At 34.9% G+C, this 23,519-nt stretch overlaps 1 protein-coding gene across 1 annotated transcript; it reads left to right on the top strand.

Annotated features, from left to right (window-relative positions):
• The first annotated feature begins 106 nt into the window (after positions 1-106).
• On the top strand, positions 107-20,276 carry LOC140225832 (sorting nexin lst-4-like). Its single transcript, XM_072305788.1, has 11 exons — positions 107-307; positions 4,106-4,248; positions 5,196-5,357; positions 6,205-6,309; positions 7,361-7,493; positions 8,456-8,845; positions 9,840-10,074; positions 10,928-11,109; positions 12,042-12,214; positions 13,283-13,489; positions 14,648-20,276. Exons 2-11 carry the CDS (start codon positions 4,243-4,245, stop codon positions 14,690-14,692), a joined length of 1,638 nt encoding a protein of 545 aa, XP_072161889.1. The 5' UTR covers positions 107-307; positions 4,106-4,242; the 3' UTR covers positions 14,693-20,276.
• Positions 20,277-23,519: the final 3,243 nt, after the last annotated feature.

The following is a 23,519-nucleotide window of genomic DNA, read 5'->3' as shown; positions in this document are numbered from 1 at the left end:
CTGAGAAAAAACTGGAGTGAGTACAATGTCTACGTCATGAGACCGTGGGGTACCAAATGCTAGACCTGGTTTCATTCAGTTTAGTTTTAAAAATCCCCCCCTCATTGTCCCCCTGTGAGCTTTTACGGTTTACGGTTTTCACTTCACTCATTATCAGTTTCTCCTCTTATTTGCGCTGCTTTTCTCTGTTTCCGTGCTGTAGTTCATAGTTTCATCAAGTGAAAGTGTGGAAATATTATGGATCCTTACTGATGTGCTTTTTAGAGTTCTTCTTCCTATGAGACATTCCTGGGTGATAGTGATTCAGGTTTGTTTGCTTTCTTACTCAGCTCGGTGAACTATCCACTTCAATTCTGGAACACTGCTTATTCTCAGTGCTTAAAGTTCTAACTTTTGTATGCAGGTGTCAGCGACTTTAATGTATCACTATTCACCTGTCCTATCAGTCTTACTTTTGCGATTTGCCAATTCATCATTCTAGGTTAGGTGTGAACGACAAGTTGATTCAAACTTCTTGGAGAAGGTTGATGATTAAAATGTTTTAATGATTCAATTGGGCTGATCTTATGAGTTTTAATTGCCGTTACTGTATGTAGTATTCAAGCAATTTTGCCTGATTGATCGCTTGCTTACTTCTGTGTACTTAACAAATTCTAACAAATTGTGCGTTAAAAGTAAGACAAGTTCAAATTCTTGTTCACCAAAACTCATTATCATGTCCATCAAACATTTCCCTCCTGTGGCCAGGTTGATGCATCATCACTGTAAGCAATGAAGAGAGCGTCTCTTTTGCCGGTAATTGGTCTGTTCCTAGTAATTTTACTGAAATGTTTCACTCGCAGCACTTGCAAGAGACGTATGCTAGAGCTCGCTCATTGTGTGGTGTAACATTCGTCAGATCTTTACTATATTAGGACTCATCAGTGGTACCACCTCAATGCATGCACTGTTTTGCAACTTGCGGAGGGGCGCTATTTTGGAACTAATCAGGGATTGATACTCGTCGCAACATATAATACTTAAGCGAAATCTAACCTTAGGAGAGTTTGTAAGTCTCTGAAAAATCAGACTTTTGATAAACAAAATTGAACGAGGAAATCTTGAATTGAATACAAAATTTGAGCAAATTAGACACGAAATGAATATTCATTTTCTTCTTTGTCAATTCCGTGAACTAAATTTGTTGCCAAATCTTAGGAGACAAAGAACTGGGAAAACATTGTTAATTGACGTCGTGTGGCTGAAAATATAAATCTGTAACTTTTGTGAATGCAACCATGACCCAGAAGTCTTGGCTGTTCTGTAAATATAACTTTTCAAACCAAAATCTAACAAGTCTCTCTCTGAAATTAATTTGAAAATTTTTGTAAAGATCAAAAAAAGAAAAGAAAATATGAATAAAATCAATGACACACTGCTCTCATTGATTTTTTTCTATTTTTGTGTTGATTTTATAACCACACTGCAGCACATAAAATTCGAAATTTCTTAAATGAAGAAACAGGTACATGTTATTCTACTATTAGTACATACTGTCTCCTCATCCACAGCCAGTTTAAGACTTCAGATTTGAAATGTTAGTAATGTCAACTGCTTTATCCCAGGTGTTTCTTCTAGTTATCATAAAGTGGTATTATTTCTATTTCTTGTTTTCTCTTCCTAATTACCCGTCGTGTTTAATTTTTTTAATTTTTTTTTTTTCCTCTTTGTTTTCATTTTTTATTTTATTTTTTTAATTTTATTTTCTTGTTTTTGTTATCTAAGTACCTACTCTCTCTTTTTTAAATTTCTTTTCCATCGTTTTTTAACATTTTTGATCCATGAGTTTTTATAATTTTCTCTTCTTTTAGCTTATATTTTTTTATTTTAGTTTCTACTTTTATTTTTTTGTTAATTTTCCTTTTTTTTATTGCTTTTCTTTTACTTTCTTTATTCTTACGTTTCTTAACTTTGCTTACTTAGTTTTCTTTTTATTTCTTTTTTCCAAAAGAGAAAGTTTTTACTTCCGTTTCACTTTTAATAACATTAATTCTTTGCAACAAAAACAGTTATCAGGTATCTTTTTGTATAATGTCTGTAAAGCCATGCGGTTGCATTTAAGCATTCATTGTTGTAAAAAAGGATCAAGTAATATTTCAACCTGTTGCATTTATTTGTTTAAATTAAAGGGGGGAAAATCTTGTATTTTAATAGCAGAATATCTGGCAATGTTGTAATTATTCCCCCCCCCCCCCTTATACGTAATGAAAGTAGTGGAAGGAGAAATGCCAAATTCATTTGTATCCTCCCATACTCAGTGATAGCTGCTCGAAATTGTTCATAGAAGAAACAGTAAGGCCACAGCTCATGTTCATTCTGTTTTGTTGTTTGTTTATCTTTTTGAGATTGTGAGTTAAGGTCATAAGCACCAGCTAATGGTTCTTCCTCATGTACAACAGAGTTTCTTGCCAGCATGTCATACTGTATAGAGTGCTCTATGTTCTTCATTTATGGCAATTTATCTCATTCCTCTTTTTTCTGAACCTATGGCTCCTTTAAAATTAAAGGGTTTTTTTTGGTTGAAAAGTTTATTGAAAAGTGTTCCTTGCTATGACCTCTCAATCTAATTCATGTCTGTAATTTCCATGTTTTCAACTGCATCTTTAAAGTAACCTACACATTCCAGGCTCTTGCTCATTAAAAAAACTGAAATTCTAGTCAGCAAAAAATCTCTAAGAGGTTTGGATTGGCATTCTTTCTGGGAACACCTTTGTCAACTATTATCCTTGATATCTATTTAAAAGAGCAAGAAAGGATTACCTGGAGTATAGAATCCCCCAAAAACCTAATTTTTCGTTTGTGCAAGACCCTATATCAGGGTATATGGATGGTGAAACAACAGAACCTTGCATCCTGGTTCGAGATGCCATATTTCATTTTTTTTTTTTTTTTTTTTTTTTGAAAAATGACCGAACATAACATAACTCAAAATTTTGGTTGACTATCCTTTGCTTTCTCAAGAATACCCACTAAGAATTTGGTTAAAAAAATAATGGTAGCAGTCTCTCAAGGAAATGAAGTACCAAGGAATGGGAATTCTTTGAAAAAGAAAAACAGTAACCTTATTTAAGTAGTATCCAATCTGCTATTTTTCTATGAAAAGAAAAAAAGAAGAAAAAAATATACTCTAATTACATCATGGTAAAGATATCACATCCATGTCAGTCTTGAACCATGCATGAGTGAATGAGACTTATCAAGCTTTTTTTAATCTCTCTCTCTCCATTGTTCCTTATCATTGTGTGTATTAATCATCCCAATTACCAGCTGTTATTATCCATTTAACAGCTCATATTTTGTTTATCTTAATTTTTCACACATCTGTAATCTTTCAATGGTTTATTTTGAATGTCAGTTGCATCCAAACAGCTCTTTTCTTTTTTTTTTTTTTTTTTTTTTTTTTTTTTTTTTGGAGTCACATATTTTATTTGTTTTTTTTTATTACAAATTGGAATGGGGCCAACAGCAGCCCCACCCGAAATGGGAAGATTCGTATCATACAAATTTTGAAGTGCTTGACAAATAGTAAAGGGCACTCCTTAATCTAGCATTACAGTTGGATTTCTTATTACTATTAAAAATAATTTGTCTATTGTATTTAACTCTTTGTATCTAATTGTGATTAAAAAATTCCATCAAAATTACTTAAAATACTAATGTTACCGCCGGAACCATCCTTACGGATATCACATCGGGGGGGGGGGGGGGGGGGCGGCTCCCTTTCTTTTTTTCTTCTTTTTTTTTTCTTTGGAGTCACATATAGGTTTCTACGGTCAATGGGGGAAAAGGTGAACATCTCCTCACGCCTCTTAACAGAATTTTCAAATCTATAGTTTTCCTAAAATTCCTCATTTTAGATCATATCTTTCCACAGTAATCCCAGAGGCGTCATTTCAGCCAAATCTAACAGATAGCGAGCAAGAGTCGTTACGGGTTACGGGGACACAAAATTTGCAAGGGGGGAGGGGGAGCCTCAAAATATCTGTGAGAATGCCTTAAAATTCATTTAAATTTACCGAAATCTCTCTGTATTTTAATCTGTCATTTTTTTTCTCATTGCCCCCAGGGACGAGCATATGGTGAATCGAATGTTTCTTGTCTCCAAGAACCAGTAATTAAGAGGGCCTGTCTACCAAGTCAAGTGGTTAATTGAAAGGCTCAGCTGCTGCTGTCTCACCACGAGTCATATAAGTTCATGTCATCATGAAGGTAATTTGACACCACTTGATCATTAGCTCCTCTGTCCCTTCATAAATACTTATTGTCCTTAGTCTGCAGCGACTGAAATGTCAGTAGACTTGAATCACTGACCTGCTGCAAACCCTGTTACCTTACCTGTCTATCTCGTTTTTTCTGTTTCTTTCTTTGAATAAAGAATTCATCGTTGGTAAGAGTTGAATAATGTGTACCTTTCATTTTGATGTCATGAACCCTCACTTATACTATCATTTTCAGAGGAAACCAACTAACACTCTCTCTCTCTCTCTCGATTTTGTCGGTGGATTTTATTCTTTAATCAATAATATTCACAGAAAATCCCAAGAAGGTATTTTGATGGGGGTTTTTTCCAAAAATTTTAACGTACCTAATCGAAGATTTTGAAACATTGCAATGGAGTTGCATGTTTTTTGACTATAGCTATTTTGGACAGAATTTGAACTAATAGCATTGCAATAATGTTAAGATCTAGTTAAGAAAACCAGAAAATTTAGAAGGTTTCAATTTATACAACAAAGTGTCAATTAAATGAGAAAATCATTCTTGAACTTTGATTATTAACATGGTTGCCACAGTTAGGGAATTTTTAAAAGTTCGGGGAAACCTAGAAAGGTCTGAGGGAATGATGGAAGTGTCCAGGTAAGATTGTTAAGTCAAAATTTTCTTTTTGAATGGGCTTGATGTTGTTAACAACAAATTTTGCCAGAAAATTATTTCAATCATATATTTGTAATCATCCAATATACTCAATCGTCATTTACCAAAATTGGTCCAGAAAATCAAGGAAATGTCAGGAAATTTCATTTTCTAAATCCTGTGGTAACCCTGTATTGAATGAATACATGCATAACTGCGCAACTTACATGGAATAACTTTCATGCCTAGAAATGCACTCCAAACCGAAACTCATGAATTGCATTTCCGGCTGTTTCTTCCAGGTTCGAGTTGTCTATGATTTCCAAGGAGAACCCAACTCATCAGAACTGTCAGTAACAAGTGGAGAAATCCTAACGGTTACAAGACAAGATGTCGGTGAAGGGTGGTGGGAGGGGACCAACCACCTTGGCCGAACTGGGCTGTTTCCAGCAGCGTATGTTGAGGTCAGTTGGATTTTTTCACTACATGCGCACGAATTTATCCAAATTCCAAGCAGCAGCCTCTTTTTGCATCTTGTAGTTTGAAACCTATCTTTTAGTGTATTTTTTTGTCTTGACTACGATCAAAATGTGAAAATTTACAGCATAGCACACCCTTAAGAATTCTATAACTCTTGGTATTTAGTTTATCAAAAGTATCGTAAAACAAAAATCACAAAAGAGGTGCACTGAGCAACTGGGGAAGTATATTCAAGAAATGAAGTAAAAGTAAAATATCAGGGATTTTCCAGAAATGAAGTAAATTTTTAAATCCTTGAAATCTATCAACATTGCAGAAACTTAGAAAAATATAACTTGGCGACTAATATCAGCCATTTAGCCATTCGGTTGTGCAGAGCTAGGTACACTCAAAAAAACATGTTGGTGGAATAGTTTCTTTTTAATTTTAAGTTACTTGTAAGTAAGTAGGTATTTGTATGATTCAAACATAATCAGGGACTTTTTAAATGATTTGGATAGTATTTTTCACTCCTAAAAGTCGATTTTCTTTTATTTGGCTTTTTTGGATCAGAATTTTTTTCCTTACAATTCTGAGATAAAACTGCGGGAATAGAAATTCAATTTTCTCTGGTCATTGATGCTGGTCGTTTGTGTGTCCATCAGATTCACTGATCTTTTTCAACCTTTTCCTTGTTGGTTTATTTAGCATCCATCGATTGTCAACTCTGTTTGAGCAGATCATTTTGAGGTGTAGCAATACTGGTTTGTTTAGCTCACCTTTGCAACAAACAAAAAAAAAAAATCAATTTTGAATACCATAATTTAAGCCCATTTTTCTTTTGTCGTGCAGGAAGTCAAAGTCAGCGTGCCTCCTGCAGTTCCTCCCCCACCTCTACCGAAAGACTGGGAAACCAATTCAAATAACGCTGATAATCTCTACTGCAATACCCAGCAGGTATGTTGTCATTTAAGCATGCATTTACTCTTTGAACTTTGCACGTTACAGGCCATGTGCCATGAGCAATCTAGGTTGTAAAAATGGAAAACAAAAAGGAATTAGATATTTTTCTTCAAAATGTGTGTACATGATTGCTTTACTGATAGAGAAACCAGCAGCTCAACCAGAAAGTTTTCATGGAGAAGGAGTCGACAGTCAAAAATTCCTCATGGGGAGGGATCCTGAAGATAAAATTCTGAAGAACCAGGAAAAATTAAGTTTTTTGGGGAAAATTTTTCAATCGAGAGGAAGGTTTAGATCTGCTAGACTCCTCCCACTCCCTTGCTCTAGTGCTACCACTGAAAGGGAATAGTAGTTAGTGGAAGCAAGTTGCATACAAAAATTGAACTTCGATTTTCGATGGAGTTTTTTTTAGCTTCAAATGAGTTGTAATCCTTCTAAGATCTCAAGGAATATGATGTGAGTAGTTTAGTTCATTTTCTTCAATAGAGGACTTGGAGTGGCTGTATAACAATCCAACAATTTTTAGCTCTGAACTTGTCAAATCAAATCTATGGTCTCTTTTACAACTGCACGTTTTGCCCACCAAGTTGAAACCAGCAAATTCCTATATGATATTTCTGGACCTTTTTTTTTTTTTGCTGAAATGTTTGAGTTTTTTAGCACTATGAGTCCCTCTCTGTAGATAGTCACAATTTTTCTTTTCAAAAGGAGCAGTAGTGAGCGAGGAAAAAAAACCATTGCTTTTGCGATCCGACAGAAATATCTGCTACCCACAGTTACCTTTGACTCATACACCACTCATGCTCATACCAATACACCTTTAACTCATACTTTTGCAAGGTACAGGAATTTTAACTGATTGATTTTGCCAAGCTTTGGCTTTAGCCGTTTTGGCTCTAGCTTGCATAATTAAGTTTTACACTAATTTAATTTATCATTTTAATTAAGTAAGGTTAGAGATGCAGTATACATGCGTTCTTTGCATTCCACGTGAAATGAAAGTTTTCTTCTAATCGGATTCACTTTTTTAACACATTTATTTTAGACATATGAACCTGTAGATTTCTGGGATGATGACTGGGACGATGATTCAGAGAGTGGAGCGCCACCAGCTTTGCCGCCGAGTAACACAGGCATCAGCAACTATACACCATCCATCAGTGATGCAAGTTCAATAGGTACAAAAAAACTCATGATTATACCATCCCATTTAGCTATCTCTGAGTGATGCCAAGTTAACAGCTTAAAGACATTTTTCAGCTCAATAGGATGCAAGTATTTTTACCTAAGATTTAAAAATAGCTACATGAACAGTCAGAAAGCTACAACTTGGTTTCTACGTATTCCCTCTTGTGTCCAGAACCTATGCGTTTGCAACGTTAAGAGAAAAGTTAATCATCGAAACATGATTACTCGTTATCAAATTGCATTTTATCAAAACCATGTGAAGATGTGCAACTTTTAAATTGGTTTAATTTCATGACATGATTTTCAGGCACATCTCAACTTGTTAGAATTTGACCGGATGAATGCAAACTCCAAATCTTGATAGAACCTGCTTCAGTGGAGGGCAGAACTAATTAAAATGTGAAGAATTTCTCTTTGAGTCAATTTGGGGGTGGAACCTTTCCAATATCATGGACGAGCTGCTCGAAAATTTCTGTTTCAATTATCATAGACAGTAATATTGACTCAAATTCATTGTGTAGCTTAAGTATCATAGGAAAATTAAACAAATTGGTAAAAAAGAAATTTAAAATTGCCAACTGGGAAGTATACATAACTCCTTCAGGAAATATCCAAAAACAAAACAGATTAAGAAGTAATCTGAATGATCTATTACTACCTTGATGGTAAAAGCTTAAGGACCAGTAAATACCAGGACAAATCGACTAAATTTGGTCTGATTGCAAAATTGAATAATAAAAATTTAAACCAATGTGCTCAAATCAACAATGGAGCAGGTACAATGGTACATAATGAGCGATGAGAATGTAAAAAAGAAATCAAATTAAATTGAGATTTTCTATGTGCCAAATCAAGAGAAATTCCTTCTAAATGTTTTTGAGTGCAAATTTTCTTGATGTCCTAGCCTTAACATTGACGCTAATAGAAACTTCATCGTTTCATCCTTTTTCAGCTGGTGATGGCAAAGGCACCATTAATAAGAAAAGCAGCCGATTTACCAACTTTCATAAGGCTGGTGGAGACAGTTACATCATGGGCACTCTGAAAGTGCCGGTACCAGATTCAGAAATTGTTCGAATCATAGAAAACTCATATGGCGAAGGCTACGGTAGTGTGATCGTATGGGAAACTATTGACAAACCTTATGCCGTCATGGTGGCCTCTCCCAAAAAAGATTCCAAGTTTAAAGGCTTGAAAAGCTTCATCGCGTATCAGCTAACCCCAACATTCAACAATATTCAAGTCTCCAGACGGTACAAACATTTCGACTGGCTTCATGAACGGCTGGAAGAAAAGTTCAGCCTTATTCCAATCCCTCCACTGCCAGATAAGCAAATTTCAGGTAATACTTCCGAGTATTTAGTTGTAAATTTGTCATTACCTAGTCTGTTCTCACAATAATAATTTATGAAGAAAAAATGCTAAAAATTTGTGTACTGCAAGGCTTGAAATGTTAAAAACCCTTTAGAGGCAGAATATCATGCAAAAGTTTTTTTTTTTTTTTTTTTTATGCTTTTTGCAGTTGAAAATGAGCCTGTGATAGCTCAAAACGCTTCAGTTTTTCAGTATTTTTTAAAATTTCAACTTTATTTTACTTGTGTTTTTGCCTTACACTTTATGTATGTTTCTCCATGATGTTTGAATAATATAGTTTAAAAAGTCCAATGTGTAAATACTGAAAAAAATACATGTAAGATTTAATTATTTTTTTTTTTTTCAAGTAAACCTAAATGAACATGAGAGAGGTCATGAAGATGTTAAGTGAAATTTTTGCTTTTTCAAATAAAACGAGTCTCAAGTTGAAAATCACTTGGATTTACTGACCCGAAAAAATAAAAACTGGTTTTGAAAGTAGAACTTAATTACGACTCAGTTTTCTTGAGTATAATACTTTGAGCCTTGCTCCTCTCAAAATAAAAAAATATGTTTGTGATGAGAAAAATCCTATGTTATTTTCAGAATCAGGGCTGAAAAATTTGTAAGAATCATGTAGCCGAAGCGCAGCACTTTAAAAATAAATTGTTCGTAGACTTGTGTAATTTATGCTCCCTATCAGTACTGAATCGAAGTTAACCTCTCTCATTTTATTCCTCTGGATATTAGAGAGCAATTTCTGTTCAAAACACTGAAGTCCAATCGCACTATCCGATTTTTCAAAATTTACTAACCTGATAAACTTTTCTCCGTGCCCCAGGGTCTTTTTTCCATTGGACACAGTCCAGGTGTCAAAATTCGCGAAACAATTTTTAAAATTGAAGAAGTTCAAATTATTAGGACTAAATCTTTTTGATCTCCTAATTTTTCTCTGTAAACTTGAATCAATAATTTTGTTTCAGGGCGTTATGATGAGCAGTTTATCGAGCGGAGAAAAAACCAGTTGCAGGCTTTTGTCTCGTGCGTTTGTCGGCATCCAGTTTTGTCTCGGTGCAAAGTGTGGGAACACTTCATCACATGCACTGACGAGAAACTGTGGAAAGATGGTAAACGAAAAGCAGAAAAAGATAAACTTTTAGGAGCAAATTATTTCCTTGCAGTGAAGGCTCCTGAGAAGGCACTCAACCCAGGCACCTTGTAAGTATTGGACTTTTTAGCATGTGCTTGGAAATGAAACAAATTTGTGGATTAAAACACCAATGGATCATTGAAATCAAGGGCTGGCAGCTTTATGGAATTTTGTGAAGACAAAAAAGATAAGACTCCAAGAAAATATGGAGTTGTGTGCCGCTTTTTTCTTTAAGATGAAAATCTCGTTATTTCCTATCTCCCTAATCTTATTGGCTTCTCATTTCATGTAAAGTATCCTCTGTGAAGAATGGCACTCAAAATTTCAGAATTTTTACTCCCCTCCATGGCAGACGTTTCACGAAAAGTTGAGTATGCACGACCCCCTTCCTCTGGCATATGGTACTACGGAGCACTATGGTATTATGTTATGGCATATGGAGAGAGGATCCAGTCAGCCAAGCATAATATGTGTGCAAATTTAGGCAAAAATAGTAAACACTGCTTTGATCTGAAGCAGCCTGTATCATAAAATTTGGCGGATGTGATCCGATATAAGTGAGTTTAGTGAGTGTATTTTGGTGAAGTGCTTTTGAATGTTCTCCTCTAGGCACACAAACAAATTGAACTGTTTATTTTCCAGTTAAGTGAACACAAACAACATTGTGAAGAAAGAAAGTTATACTGAATTCGCTGAAAAATTTGGCAAAATTGATAGAAAATTGATCAATACTTTTGTGATTTTCCCTAATTCGAGAAAGTGGTGCTGATGTTTATTGGAAAGTTATTGCTTTTATGTTGAGGGATCTCATAGCAGTGTATAACTGAATGTCTGATTTTCCATTTAAAAAATAAGTAAAAAAGCAGGTGTTCATTTTTAGCTCATTTCTTAGTGCTAGCTTGATTTTATATTTGACCTTAGGGATCAGGACACTGAGAGCTGTTCGAGGTATATCCACAGCCTTGATGGAGCAGCAAAGAATCTTTTTGCCGTGGCTGGAGATCAGTCTAAGAAGAATGTTGCTATGTATAAGCGAGAGTTCCAAAAAGTAGGACATGCTTTTTATTCTCTCGGCCAAGTATTGGGAACCGAGGAACGAACAGGTAAATGCGTTTTCATTTCTTCCCGTTTTTTACTGATCATCATTATGTGGTTTGACAGAAACTTCTTATTTATTTTTGGTACTTTATCTGTTGCAAAAATATAACATGCAAATATCCTGGGCCGAAGTCATTCCCACTATTACAAGAGTCTGAATTGTAAAGCCTGAAGCTGAAATTTTCCTGGCTACATTATTGAATCCTAGAGTTCACCATTTTTGGATGTGATTGAAAATGAACATCAAATTTCTTGAGGTTTGAACAGCTATTTTCCCTCTAAACTTCCATAAACTATTTCTAGCTGTCCCAGATCCAATGTGCCTGAAATCTTCAAAATAAAAATCTCTGAATTTATTTGAAACATGATTTAGTAGGCTTCAAGTCACTACTATGAATACAAATGATGAGCCTTTAAATCGATCTTAAAGTTCTTAAAGAAGTAATTTTTCTCTTTTTTGGATTCGTGACAGTAAATTATTTATCAAAAGTAAAGTAGAAATACTTACCGTTTTGGTCATGTAAGACCAATAAAGTCAGGAATTTTTCTACTGGAAATGTGGTAATGGACCCCAGGTCTGGGGAGGGGGGGGGGGGGGTAACAGAAGAATGTTTGAATACTTTTAACCTAGAGAAATCAGAAAATGTCTCCAAAAACTGTAAAAACTCATATAGTCCAATTGTAACTCCCAGTCTTTACCCAAACAATGATGGAGCAACGGATACACTGATTCTGTTGCTAGAATTTTGTTTTTTAGCCCAGCTTTTTGTTTTGACTTTTTTGTCAGAACTCAAAGAAATAAAATACTGAGGAAAAATGAAATAAATTTGCCAATTGTTCATCAACCTTGGCAGTTTTATGATTTCACATCTAACTCGGACGCCCGATCTTTAAAACCCGCCATTGGTTAATTTATCCATTTATTTTATCTCATCAGGGTACGATAGATCCAGCATAACAGCTGCGATCAAGAAAACTGGTGATACTTACAACGACATAGGGAAGCTGTTTGAAGAGCAAGCCAAGTTGGATTGGGAGCCTCTAGGGGACACGTTACACATACTCAAGGGTATTACAGCATCCTTTCCAGAAATGTTGACGGTTCACAAGGTGAGGTATTCAGAATAATTTCAAGTATCCTTTTTATTCAAGTCATTTTCAACAGAATTGAAACAAGCCGAATATTCTTCATAAAAAAATGTTAAATCGAGATGAAAGGAGATCAAATATCAAGGAAGTATTTAGTTTCAATGTGCTGAATGTTTCTAGTAATCTGGTATTTTTACTGCTCGAAAAAGTGACTGCTTTCATCGCAAAATGTACTATGTCGGTGGCTGAAGAACAATGTGTACCACTTATCTGCTAACCGGCAATTTTTAAGGATGAAGAAATCTCGCCATTTTTGTAATTTTGAGGATAGGTTTGCAATTTTTCTTACACATTACAGCACCAATACAGGGCTTACATGCAAGATTAGAAAAAACTGGAAACATCAGTTAGTGTATAGCATACTGTAGAATACGGCAAAGTTGCAAAGTAATTTTCATCAAAATTGTCGGTTAAGCGGTATCGTTCCTTAGCCCCTGATATGTCTCCTCTTTTCAAAGAAAAAAAATTAAAAAAATGACTACATATCTCGTACATTACCCCTTGACCGAAAATTTATCTATTGTTTTTCGCAATCCATGAATCATTATTTTGAATTGGGCCTTTTTCGCTCCTCTGCAAAAATCATAGACCACAAGGATAGAAAGGCTGACTATCACATGGTTAACTTAATTGAATTTATTAAATGATGAATCTCATGAAACCAAGAAGTGAGAATCCTATGAGAAAACCTACGTAGGGAAAATCCATTTTAAAATAAAAATTGTCATACTTGAGATCTGAAACAGTCCATTGCATTGTTATTCTCTACTTTTATGGAAGAAAAACAAAATACAAAATTACATTATTCAACCATAACATAAACAAAACTCATTCTTTGTGATCATGTTTTGAGCAAGTGTTTTGTATCTGAAACTTAAATTCCAACTTTTCAGTCCAATTCAATAAAAATCACTCTTCTGAAAAGTTAGTTTCCAAAAACCAAGGTCCTCTCCGCAGGATAAATACAACTCTCTAGTTTATTCCAGCTAAAAAATTATCATTCCTCACCACTTTCCTTCATCATTTCAGGGAGCAATCCAAAAGAAGAAGGAGTGTGAAAAACTCTACTCTGAACAGAAAATGGATCATGACCAGCTTGCAGAAGTATCACGCCGAACAGATACGGTATCTTATGCCCTTCTTGCAGAAATTAATTACTTTCATGCGGATCAGACTGCCCAGCTGAATGAAAGCATCAAGTCTTTTCTAACAGAACAGATCACATTCTATCAAAAAGTAAGTTCCTAGAAGCATTTAATTATCTTTGAGCTAAGTTCAGCGGAAAGGAACCAAGTCCCATTTTCAAGAAAATTAAATTATATCAATCCTGCTCTGGAACAACTGTCACTAGTTTCTCACTTTTTCTGCCAAATGATCAAAGCTTATAAAATTCTGTAGTGTTCCTAAAGGGACTGAAAGCGAATTTTTGCTGTTGAGTCTTAGGAAAAGAGAAATCAATCCACATCTTTTCTCTGCTTGGATTTGACAGAACTTGGTTACTTTTTGCTGATGACAGTATATTTTTAAATTGATATTTAACTGAACCACTAGATAAGCTTAGGAAAGAAAGTCGCGGTGGTTTAAGTAGTCGAGGCAGTTTGCTACCACCCTTGAGGTCCTTGGTTTGATCTCTGTTGGTGACAGATACATCAGGATACTGAACAACCCTCATTCTTTATTGATGAAGACTGTGTCCCTCCTATATACAGGAGGGGCACGGTCTTCATCCTTCCCTGTTTGTTCTTTAGAGGTGGCAGGGTGAGGTTGGGTCATCGCCAATGGGAAGTCATCAGTTTGTATTATTCGACTGTGTTGTAATTAAATCACGGATCAAGTGTTCGTGATTGCCAGCATCACCAATTATTGTGAGATTTGTCCAACTGAGTCCAACTCTGGATGGGCACAGTTATGCTCCAAAATTGTGTAAGTCTTAATTTTTACAACAGTCGTTGCTATGACCTACCCAGGAGTTTGTTCCTTTGCAAATATTTTTACCTCTTTCTTGTTGGTTGAGATCATCAAGGAAGAAAATGTCGAAAAATGCGGAGGCTTTAGAATGTTGTATTGTTTTCTGCTGACAAAGAAGCCAAATTCATTTTGTTTTGCTCATTCAAAATATCATCCTCAGGGACGCAAACCAGATGAAGTGTTTTTGCCGTAAGGCCAAAGATCTAGCTTGTTTGGTAGGACATTGTCCAATTTTATGGCAACATGTACAATTTACCCCACCTGGTTAAAGTGGTTACCAAAGGAGAAAAGAAGAAAAAAAATAATCCATTTTGAAAATTGCCTCACATTTGCTGCGATGGATCACAAGGTCAGATATTTCTTGCACCTCTTGTCATCCTTATCAGTGTTAATTTTCTACCTCTCAAATTCATATTTCTTTTTCAGGTTGTCGTAAAACTCCAGGAAGCTCTACACAAATTTGAGGAATAACCTCTGTCATGTCTAAATAATTCGACCAAAATGTCTTGTCTGTGATATTCTGTATGCCTACTTGTAAGACTACCTTTTTTAGATGTTGTTAATCATTGAACTTTTTTTTCTTTCTCTCTTTCGTCTGTAAATATAACATTTAATAGTGACTGCTGCTTAAGGTGGCAGTCCATCGCTCTTGAAGACTCTATGAATTACAGCAAACTTACATTGATAGTCAGCAAACATAAACACACATGAAATTATTAAAATAAACCCAAAATATCGATTTTACTCGCTATTTTCTGAAAAATAAGACCCCTTCTCTTTAGCGGCACATTTTGACCAGAAATAACCTAGTTTAGGCAAATAATAGAAGTAAAAATTCTATGTTCAATCTCGCTAATCCAAGTGCACTACTGTTTCCTCTCTGATAATTTTAGCTCCAATTTTAAGCCTCTGCAAGAGGTTTGACAATAGATAAGTAAATTGTGCCTCTAGATGGTATGGAACTATTTGTCACTGAAAATTAATAGCGGAATCATCATCGTAGTAAATATAATGATGATGATTGTGCACTGGAGATGAATATTCATTCAAAAGTCGCAAATATCCGCTGATCAAGATGATCTTTGTATTTTGGTCAGAATGGTTTTTATTGTTTTGTACACTTCTATGTTTTTTTAATTCTTCTGAGGCTTTTTAAATCATCGGAATGGAAAATTTCCAATTTTAGGTACAATTTAGTACCATTGTATGGTCATTGGTTAGATTATTTTATTTTATCTGCACTGTGGGATGACTGATGTAAAGTCTTTTTTAGAAAGTGTTGTTTTAAATAATGCCCTAATTATTTCAGAGTTTTTACCGCCGTTTTTGTGGTTTATTTTTTCTAAAGCTCAATATTTTATGAAAATACAAAAAGGAAGAATACTTGACTTTCTTAATCGTAATGGAAAAAATCAGAATTGTCGCTAGTCCACAAAAATCAATGTGATTTAATTATCCCTATAAAAAATTGTACTAACCAATCAATCATCTAACTTTATTTTTATCAGCATGCATTTACCGATGTATTATTCTAGTATTTACTTTTACTCTGTTTCAAACAAGATGCTGCGTCTTGGTCACTGGCTGTGGTCAAACTGGAGTTGAGGTTATTAAATACATAACTTTTGCATATGAGTTTAAAGAATTATTCGCCCAAAACAAAGAGAAAGAAAGGAAGAAATATAAACAGGATTTGTCTGTGAAGATAGAATCACATTTTAAAGCACATTAAGCTAATTTTATTTAAAGTTCCAAACTCAAATGAAGTGACAGCTGCAAGGTTTGAGCATAAAAATAGTCCCAAAGCTCAAATTAAAATTTGCTTAATTGAGAACTCAGATTCGAACAAAGCACTTCCCCATTGCAGTGCGACAGAATCTCCACCAATACTTCTTTTTTTGCAAGGAGTCTATTAAACTTGAGAAAAGTTCTAAAGATATCGTCATATATTATGAATATTCGGTCAAATTTTCATCCCCCTTGAGCACTTTTTTCTCTGTTAAGTTCAAGTAAAAAGAAATTCTGAAATACTGAAATTAAGAAGTGCCCTTTTCACACACAAGTCTTAGACGAAGTTACTTATCAGATTCTCTTTTTTTTACTGTGGACAAATCTTGTTTTTATTGCTGTGAATTTTGCTCTTTTTTTCGTCCTTAATTTTTGCTTATAATTCCTGAGACTCATAGGAGTAAGCAATCATCTTTTTTAGTCAAAAATTTACCCTCATTTTTCATTAAATTGATGCAATTCATCATATGCAAGGTAGTTTGCTCACAACCGGACTGAGAGACGGATCATCTTAAAACAAACAGCTTATCTGAGACTATATGAATAGTCCAGATCTGATCTGGACTTGTGTATCGGATCTATTAATGTACCTATTTTACTTTCCAGGATAATCTTATCTCAATTTATTTACATGTCTCAGAGATTGAATCCTGTTTATTTTTTGCAATTTATTTTTCATTGAAACATAATTTTACCAATGGCTGTCGTCATTCTCTTGAAAAGTTGAGTATTCTGTACACTGGCATTTATTTTTATACACAATAGCAGTAATTTTTTATCTATTCAGTTAAGTGTTTTGCAACCCATTTAAAGTGGTGTCGAAAAAGTAATTTTTCTCTCGTCGATATTAATCATTACAACAACGACTAGAAAAATTGCCAGCATTTATTAGGTATATTATAAATGATTCTTTCAGTGCAAATTGTTCTTCATATTTTTTGGTGTGTTTAAAGGGGTAATGCGATTCATGAAACTTTTGATGTTAGTTCGATTTTTTAGCTTTTAATTTTGGAGAAGCATGTGTTCAGAGTCTCTCCATGTTTGTATTGCTTTACGGAGAAAAATATCACTTTTATATCACTGAAGATTCATACTGAAGCTTGAAGTATAAATATCAATGGCCAAAAAGCAAAACTATGAATCTCAACTGCCGTGTTTAAACATTTCCGCTCCTATTTTACTTTTTTGATGAGAAACAAGTTAACTTTATAGCATGAAATTTATGAAGAATCTTCACCTTTCAGAGAAGAATAGCAAGAAAGTTTTCAAGAAATTACATCAACCGGTTTCTCAAAGGAAAAATAAAGTATGATAGGAAGTCTGCGATGTCACAAACGGAGATACGTTGTTCCGCACTTTGGTCATTTACATACGATTTTACCACCTTAAATTATAGTGTATGATCCTTGCCAAAGGAGTTTCATACTTTTGCTGAAAGTCTCATCTGTGACTTTTTTTTCTTAAAATCTTGCTTTTTGCTCCCTAATTGTATAGCTTGCTATAAAATCTTGATAAGATAAATAGAAAACAGAATTCTAGTATTTATTTCATAGTAAAACCATCTCATCAAATTATTGAAACACAAAAATTTTAATTTATTCTACTGGACTTGGTGCAATTTGGAGATGGCGTCTGGTAAGATAAATGAAACCAAGTAAATTTCTGTAATGTAAGATAAAGGTATCATTCTCTGTCTGTATTCAAATTTGCTTGTGAAAGTTTTTTTGAAGTCTTAATCCTATTAATTTTATAAATTCGCAATCTAATCTGCAATGAATAATGTCACTGTATCTATTTTATTGCAGTTCTTTTTAAAATGTATGTCGAACTTCTCAAATCATAGAGATAAGTTTTTTATACGATCACCCTTTTTATTTTACTATCTTGCCACCATCATTTTTACTTAAGCTTTTATCTAATTTTACATATTCATTCTTGCTGGTTGATGCCTAGAGTCTCTCATCACCCAGATCAGAGGGTGTAGATTAGGTCGCTTGGAACCTTTGACGTCCCAACTTTCTTACCCTAATTTAAGATTTTTTTGAGTTTTCGAGAACTAACCTAAGTGCAAACCTAGGAAGGATTGAATCCATTTTATGGCAGGAATTATTCACCACAACTAGCAAATAAGTTTTTGTCTCACTTTGCTCTAAGCGATTTTATTACCGGTGTAGAAGAATGGATTTCTAGACATGGTAGGAGCTGCAGCATCAGATGGTTTGATTTCTCATTGAAATACCATATAAAACTCTGTGTTATCACATTACAAATTTCCAAGAGGAGTTCTTGAGAAAGATTATGGCATTTATAATTTGAATTACAGAACTCTCTTCTTAGAGATAAGTTCAAAATCATTGTAAGTCAAATTGGCTCTTCAGAATTAATTCGTGCATCCAATCAGTTATGCAAGACTTAAGTACTTAATTTTTAGAAAACTTCCATCCCTGCTTTCATTCACTCATCAACTTATCGACAAAAATTAGCTGACAAAGAAAGCTTGATAATAAAGTTTATCGGAATTAGTCTAGCGCTTGGTTTGATGTCAGTAGACTTTAGTTTCCTGCAGCCTGATTGTTGAAATTTTTTGTTTGTCGGGATGACATAGATGACACAGGTTAAAAGGCAGAGCGTGATTGGTCGGCTATGTCTTATCGCTGTTTTTTCGTGTCTTTGTCTGGTGGAGTGGACAACATACTGTCGGAAACTTAAGAGATGCTGTTATCTTGTTGTGAGTTCAACCCGACATAGACATGACAAAGCAGCGATAAAACATAGCCGACCAATCATGCTCCGCCTTTTAACCTATGTCATCTGTGTCGTCCCGACAAACAAAAAATTTCAACATTCAGGCTGCTGGGGAGCAAGGAGTTTTAATAGATGGACACAGAAAATGCAAATTTCTCCATTATGAGTTGCTTTTTAAATGTTCAATGTGTCTACTTTTTACTCGGTAAAATTTTTTCTGAGAAAACCTGTGTTGCGTTGCTGAAGTTTTAACCCTGTCTAGTAGTCTATTTTAGTACAAAAAGTCACGAAAACTTAAGCTTGCCTTTTTCTCTCTTATATTTTAGTTTTTTAAACTATTTTATTATGACTATATAAATGTCTGCATGAATTTTATCATTTTCATTTCATTCCTCAAAATTTTATGTTTAGATTTGTGAGGAAACTTTGAAACAATCTTGCCAATGTCTGGAAGCCTCAGTGTTCTGTTAAAGCTGATTTCTAATAACGGTGTGCCTTTTGTGTCATTCCGAGCATAGAATTTTGCATGGTGGCTAAGAGGAGTTAAGCTTCATCACTTTATCAATGGTGTAGCCTTATAGAATTAATGAAACTAATCACTGAAAATATGTAAGAATCATATCATAAAATAAATGTAAAATGTTAAATTTTTCTGATTATATTGGCCAGAAGAGTCATGGCTTAAATGTTAAAAACTTATGCACCCATCCTTTGCACAAACTAAAGGACTCATCGTAGGAATAGTTGATTGTTGCCCTTCATAGAATGTCTGCCTGATGATATTTGTAGTTAATGGATCATTTCAGGACACATCATAGATCAGATCTTGAGATTTTCAAGGAATTTTATGCAGAAATAGCTGAGAACTAGAAGAATCAGTGTCAGTTCCAGAGCCCCAGTTTGTGCAAGGGACATGTGCTTTCCTTTAGGTCTTAGACCTAGAGTAAATGTCAGACTTAACCCATTCGACTAACACTTTTTATCCTAAATTTTTTTAACATCCCAAAGGTTACTTGGTTAGCGTTATGCAAACCTGTCTCATTCACCTTGAGAGTTTTGAAAAAAGACCTGGGTCCAAAAAATAACTAACCTACACCCAAGTTTTTCTATTTCATTGTGCACTAACACCTGTCACTACCTTTTTCCTCCTGAAATTTAGCACGATCCTCCGCTTTCAGGATTCAACTATCAGCATCAGCATGTCTAACAAAAAAATGGAAGTCATGAAACGTGAATGACATTGTAAGGGACCCCTGGAATTTGCTCATCATTTAAAGAGATCCAGCAACAGAAAAATCTCATTGAAATAGATCTTTGGAAGCTTTGGAAACTTTCAGTTTCTAAGCTGAAGTCGGAGCAGTACCTTTGGATGGTTAGTTTTCAACCTCGAAAAATAGTTTCCTTCACCAAACGTTTGTAATCGTGAACTCAAATGACCTTTCATCTTGATGTCAAGGAACTTATTTACCGAAAATAAATATTTTCGAAATTTGAAAAAATTAAAACCTACATAAATCAAAAACCTGTTCCCCATTATTTTCTCATTCAATAATCCTCCTATTCCACATGGCAAAATCTTAGCAAATGTTGCTATCGGTTTATCAAGACGTTGGGCACAGAAAAGGCTCTTTGGTTCAGGTGTTTCAGAATCACCACTGCTAATTTACATTTCAGAGAGGAATTTACTAGGTAAATTTCCTGAAATTCACCCAGCAATTAAGAGCATTTTAAAGTCATTGAGAATATTTGAGAAACGAATTACATACATTTGCCTTGATCATAATTGATAAAAAGGTAGCAAAGATTCTGAGACACTGCAACTGAGAATTGTCCTTTCTGCACCCAGCGTTTCATTTTATAGAGAACCGAATTAGTGATATCATAATCTGAATAAATACTGAGCACCTAATATGTAAGTATTATAAAATGTCAATTTAGTTTAATTTTTTGAGGGTGTGCACGAATATGCAAAGAAAAAAAATTCACCTATTCTCTACAGTCTACTGTATGAAGATTATTGCCTCAAGTTGTTCTCTTTCACCCAATCATCATGCAAATATTTCCTGTTCCATCGATTGCAGAGTGAAATAAACAAAATTATCCAGTCTCCTTAAACCTCGGAATTTCATATTCCTTATTGGCTCAAGAGGTCTGGTGCTCAGTAAACCCAATTTAAATTTTCTGAATTGCATAGATAGTGAACACAATTCATTTTTCCAGAAATTAAAATGGATCAAATGTATTAAGAATGGATTGAGTTTCTTGAAATTGATTAATTTTAGCCTTGGAAACAAACATGAAAGTAGCAATGCAGCATGTGATTATCTATCGAAGCTAGAATTCCTCAAAAAAGTGTAAATAAACATGGAACGCCGGAAACAAGGAGCGCTGGCCAATCAGAACCCTGTTTTTTTTTTATTTGTTATGCTCTCATTCGTCAATATTTAAGCGGGAATAAGTAATTCACAGGATTGCAGTAGAGATAGCGCTCATATAAATTTTGGCGGGAACTAAGACGTAAGGCGGGAGGGGGATGTCAAAGCTGAAACCACTGCTCTAATACGCACTCCGTCTTAACAAACAAATCGAGAGTAATTAGGTAACCTAAGCGCACTAATCGTTCTTAATTTGTGGCTCTAACAAATCTCTTATTGACAATGATAAAAATAGGAGAGAGGAAAAAATATGGACTGAAATCTCTCATGCAATAAATGCGTGTATCGTTCCCGTTTGCGGTGCCTAATAATAATAATCTACGTTCCAATTTTATTTTTTTAAGAAGAACGAATCGACATCATGACCTGGAATTATTGCAGAATATTTCTCCTACGAGAGAAAAAAAATCTGGGAAATTTTCATGGTCAGACGATAGTTTTTGATAGGGGGCTGTAAATAAATTGGAGAATAGGACGAAATCAAGTCGATCCAAAATTTTATTGGTGGGTCAATTTATACATTCTGTAAAATTTTTCGCAACAGCGCATAAAACATTAAAGGAACGAGAAATAAAAAGAAAAGAAAAAAAGTGCTTAAACTAGGTAAATTGAAATTAAACATCTACTAAAACCCATCGGTTCTTCAGGTCAACGGCTGGTTGAGGCCACTATGCAGAAGCAATCCTCCTATGAAACCGGTAGCAGTGTGTAACATACAAAGCATGTATTTTTGGGTACCTACACAGCTATACAACACGTATGTATTTATAACTTTTTTATCCCTTTTTTTTAGGTTGTAGTAAAAAGAATAAAAATTGAAGTCAGTGAAATATGAAAAATACAAAAAAATTGTGCCTTAAAATTGGAACAATATACAATTTATTTGTAATAGTGTCTCACTTAGGATTTTAGGGCTGATATTTGTGCAGGTGTCGTGCAAGAAGCGGAATTGCCATGGGAGATAAGTATCCAGTGTGTAGGGATGGACGAATATCGAATTCGAATGCCAATATTCGAAACTTTTCGAGTGCGATTATTGCGAATATTTGAGAATTCGAATCTTGCGATTGCGAATAGTTCGGATGCGAATATTCGAATATTTTCGATTATTGCTTCGATTTTTGATTGTTTATGAACCGTGAGAGATAAAATGACACTTTTGAATGCGATTATTCGAATATGCGAATGCGATTATTTGAATATACGAATTATTCGAATTTGCGAATGCGAATACTTCACCGAAAAAAATAATATGCTGTTTTAGCATCTAGGATGTCAAAAATGTGTCTGGTGATCCCAAGATGCTGCCTTTACTGCCTCCGCAGTTAATTTTACATCCTGTGAATGCAAATTCAACTGCGGGGGCAGTAAAGGCAGCATCTTGGGATCACCAGACACATTTTTGACATCCTAAATGCTAAAACAGCAATTTATTTTTTTCGGTGTTCGGAAGCGAATATTCGAATGTGATGCGATTATCTCGGTGCCGATGATTCGAATATCGAATATTCGAATATCTAAATATTCGACCATCCCTACCGGTGTGGATATTGGTACTTTTGTGAGCCGACTCAGCTGGTAGTTCCGACCTCTGCGCGATTTGGACCGCGTTTAACAGAAAGGAACCAAGCCACATCAGCTATTGTTAAATTTAATTCGGCAATTTGAATTTATACGTGAAAACGGTTGTACGGATTTTTGTGCAAATTTCAGTGAATTTTTTCCGCAGTGCGAAGCAAATTCCTTTCAACGGAATCCGCACAAACGTTCTCACGTACGAAATTATATTGCCCTGTTAAATTTGGCAATAGCTGATGTGACTTGGTTCCTTTTCTGTTAAACGCGGTCCAATTCTCTCGATTAGATGTCTGCCACATTCAGATGAACTTACCTTAAAATATCTGATTTTTGCTCAATTCTTTTCAAGGAAAGAAGAGAGAAAAAGCGCGCTTTTTATCTTGACCTGAAATTATGTTTCTTGACTGGAAGTCTGCGACGTCGTAAACGGAGATAGGTGGTTTCGCACTCTAGCCATCGATATCCAAAAAGGAGTCACTGCACTACCGGGTTGTGAAATAGAGCAGTAAAAGCATTTCTGTATGAGCAACGGTTAGCACATGCTCCTTTGCCTCAAGGCTCATACCAGAAGGCAATAACCCCGGTAAAAATTAGCGATAAGAGCTGCATTTCAAAATACCATAGGAATTCGTATAGCCGGCTAAAGGAGGCTACAGAAAATCATATAGCTGGCTGTAGCATGCGGAGAAAATCATACGGCCGGACTATACGAAGCGATAAAAAATTATGCAGAAGGGCTATAATAGTTCCTG

This window comes from Bemisia tabaci, unplaced genomic scaffold (assembly GCF_918797505.1).
Source record: "Bemisia tabaci unplaced genomic scaffold, PGI_BMITA_v3".
NCBI lineage: Eukaryota > Metazoa > Arthropoda > Insecta > Hemiptera > Aleyrodidae > Bemisia > Bemisia tabaci.
The sequence above is the reverse complement of the archived record's forward strand: the minus strand, read 5'-3'. Positions and strand labels throughout refer to the sequence as shown.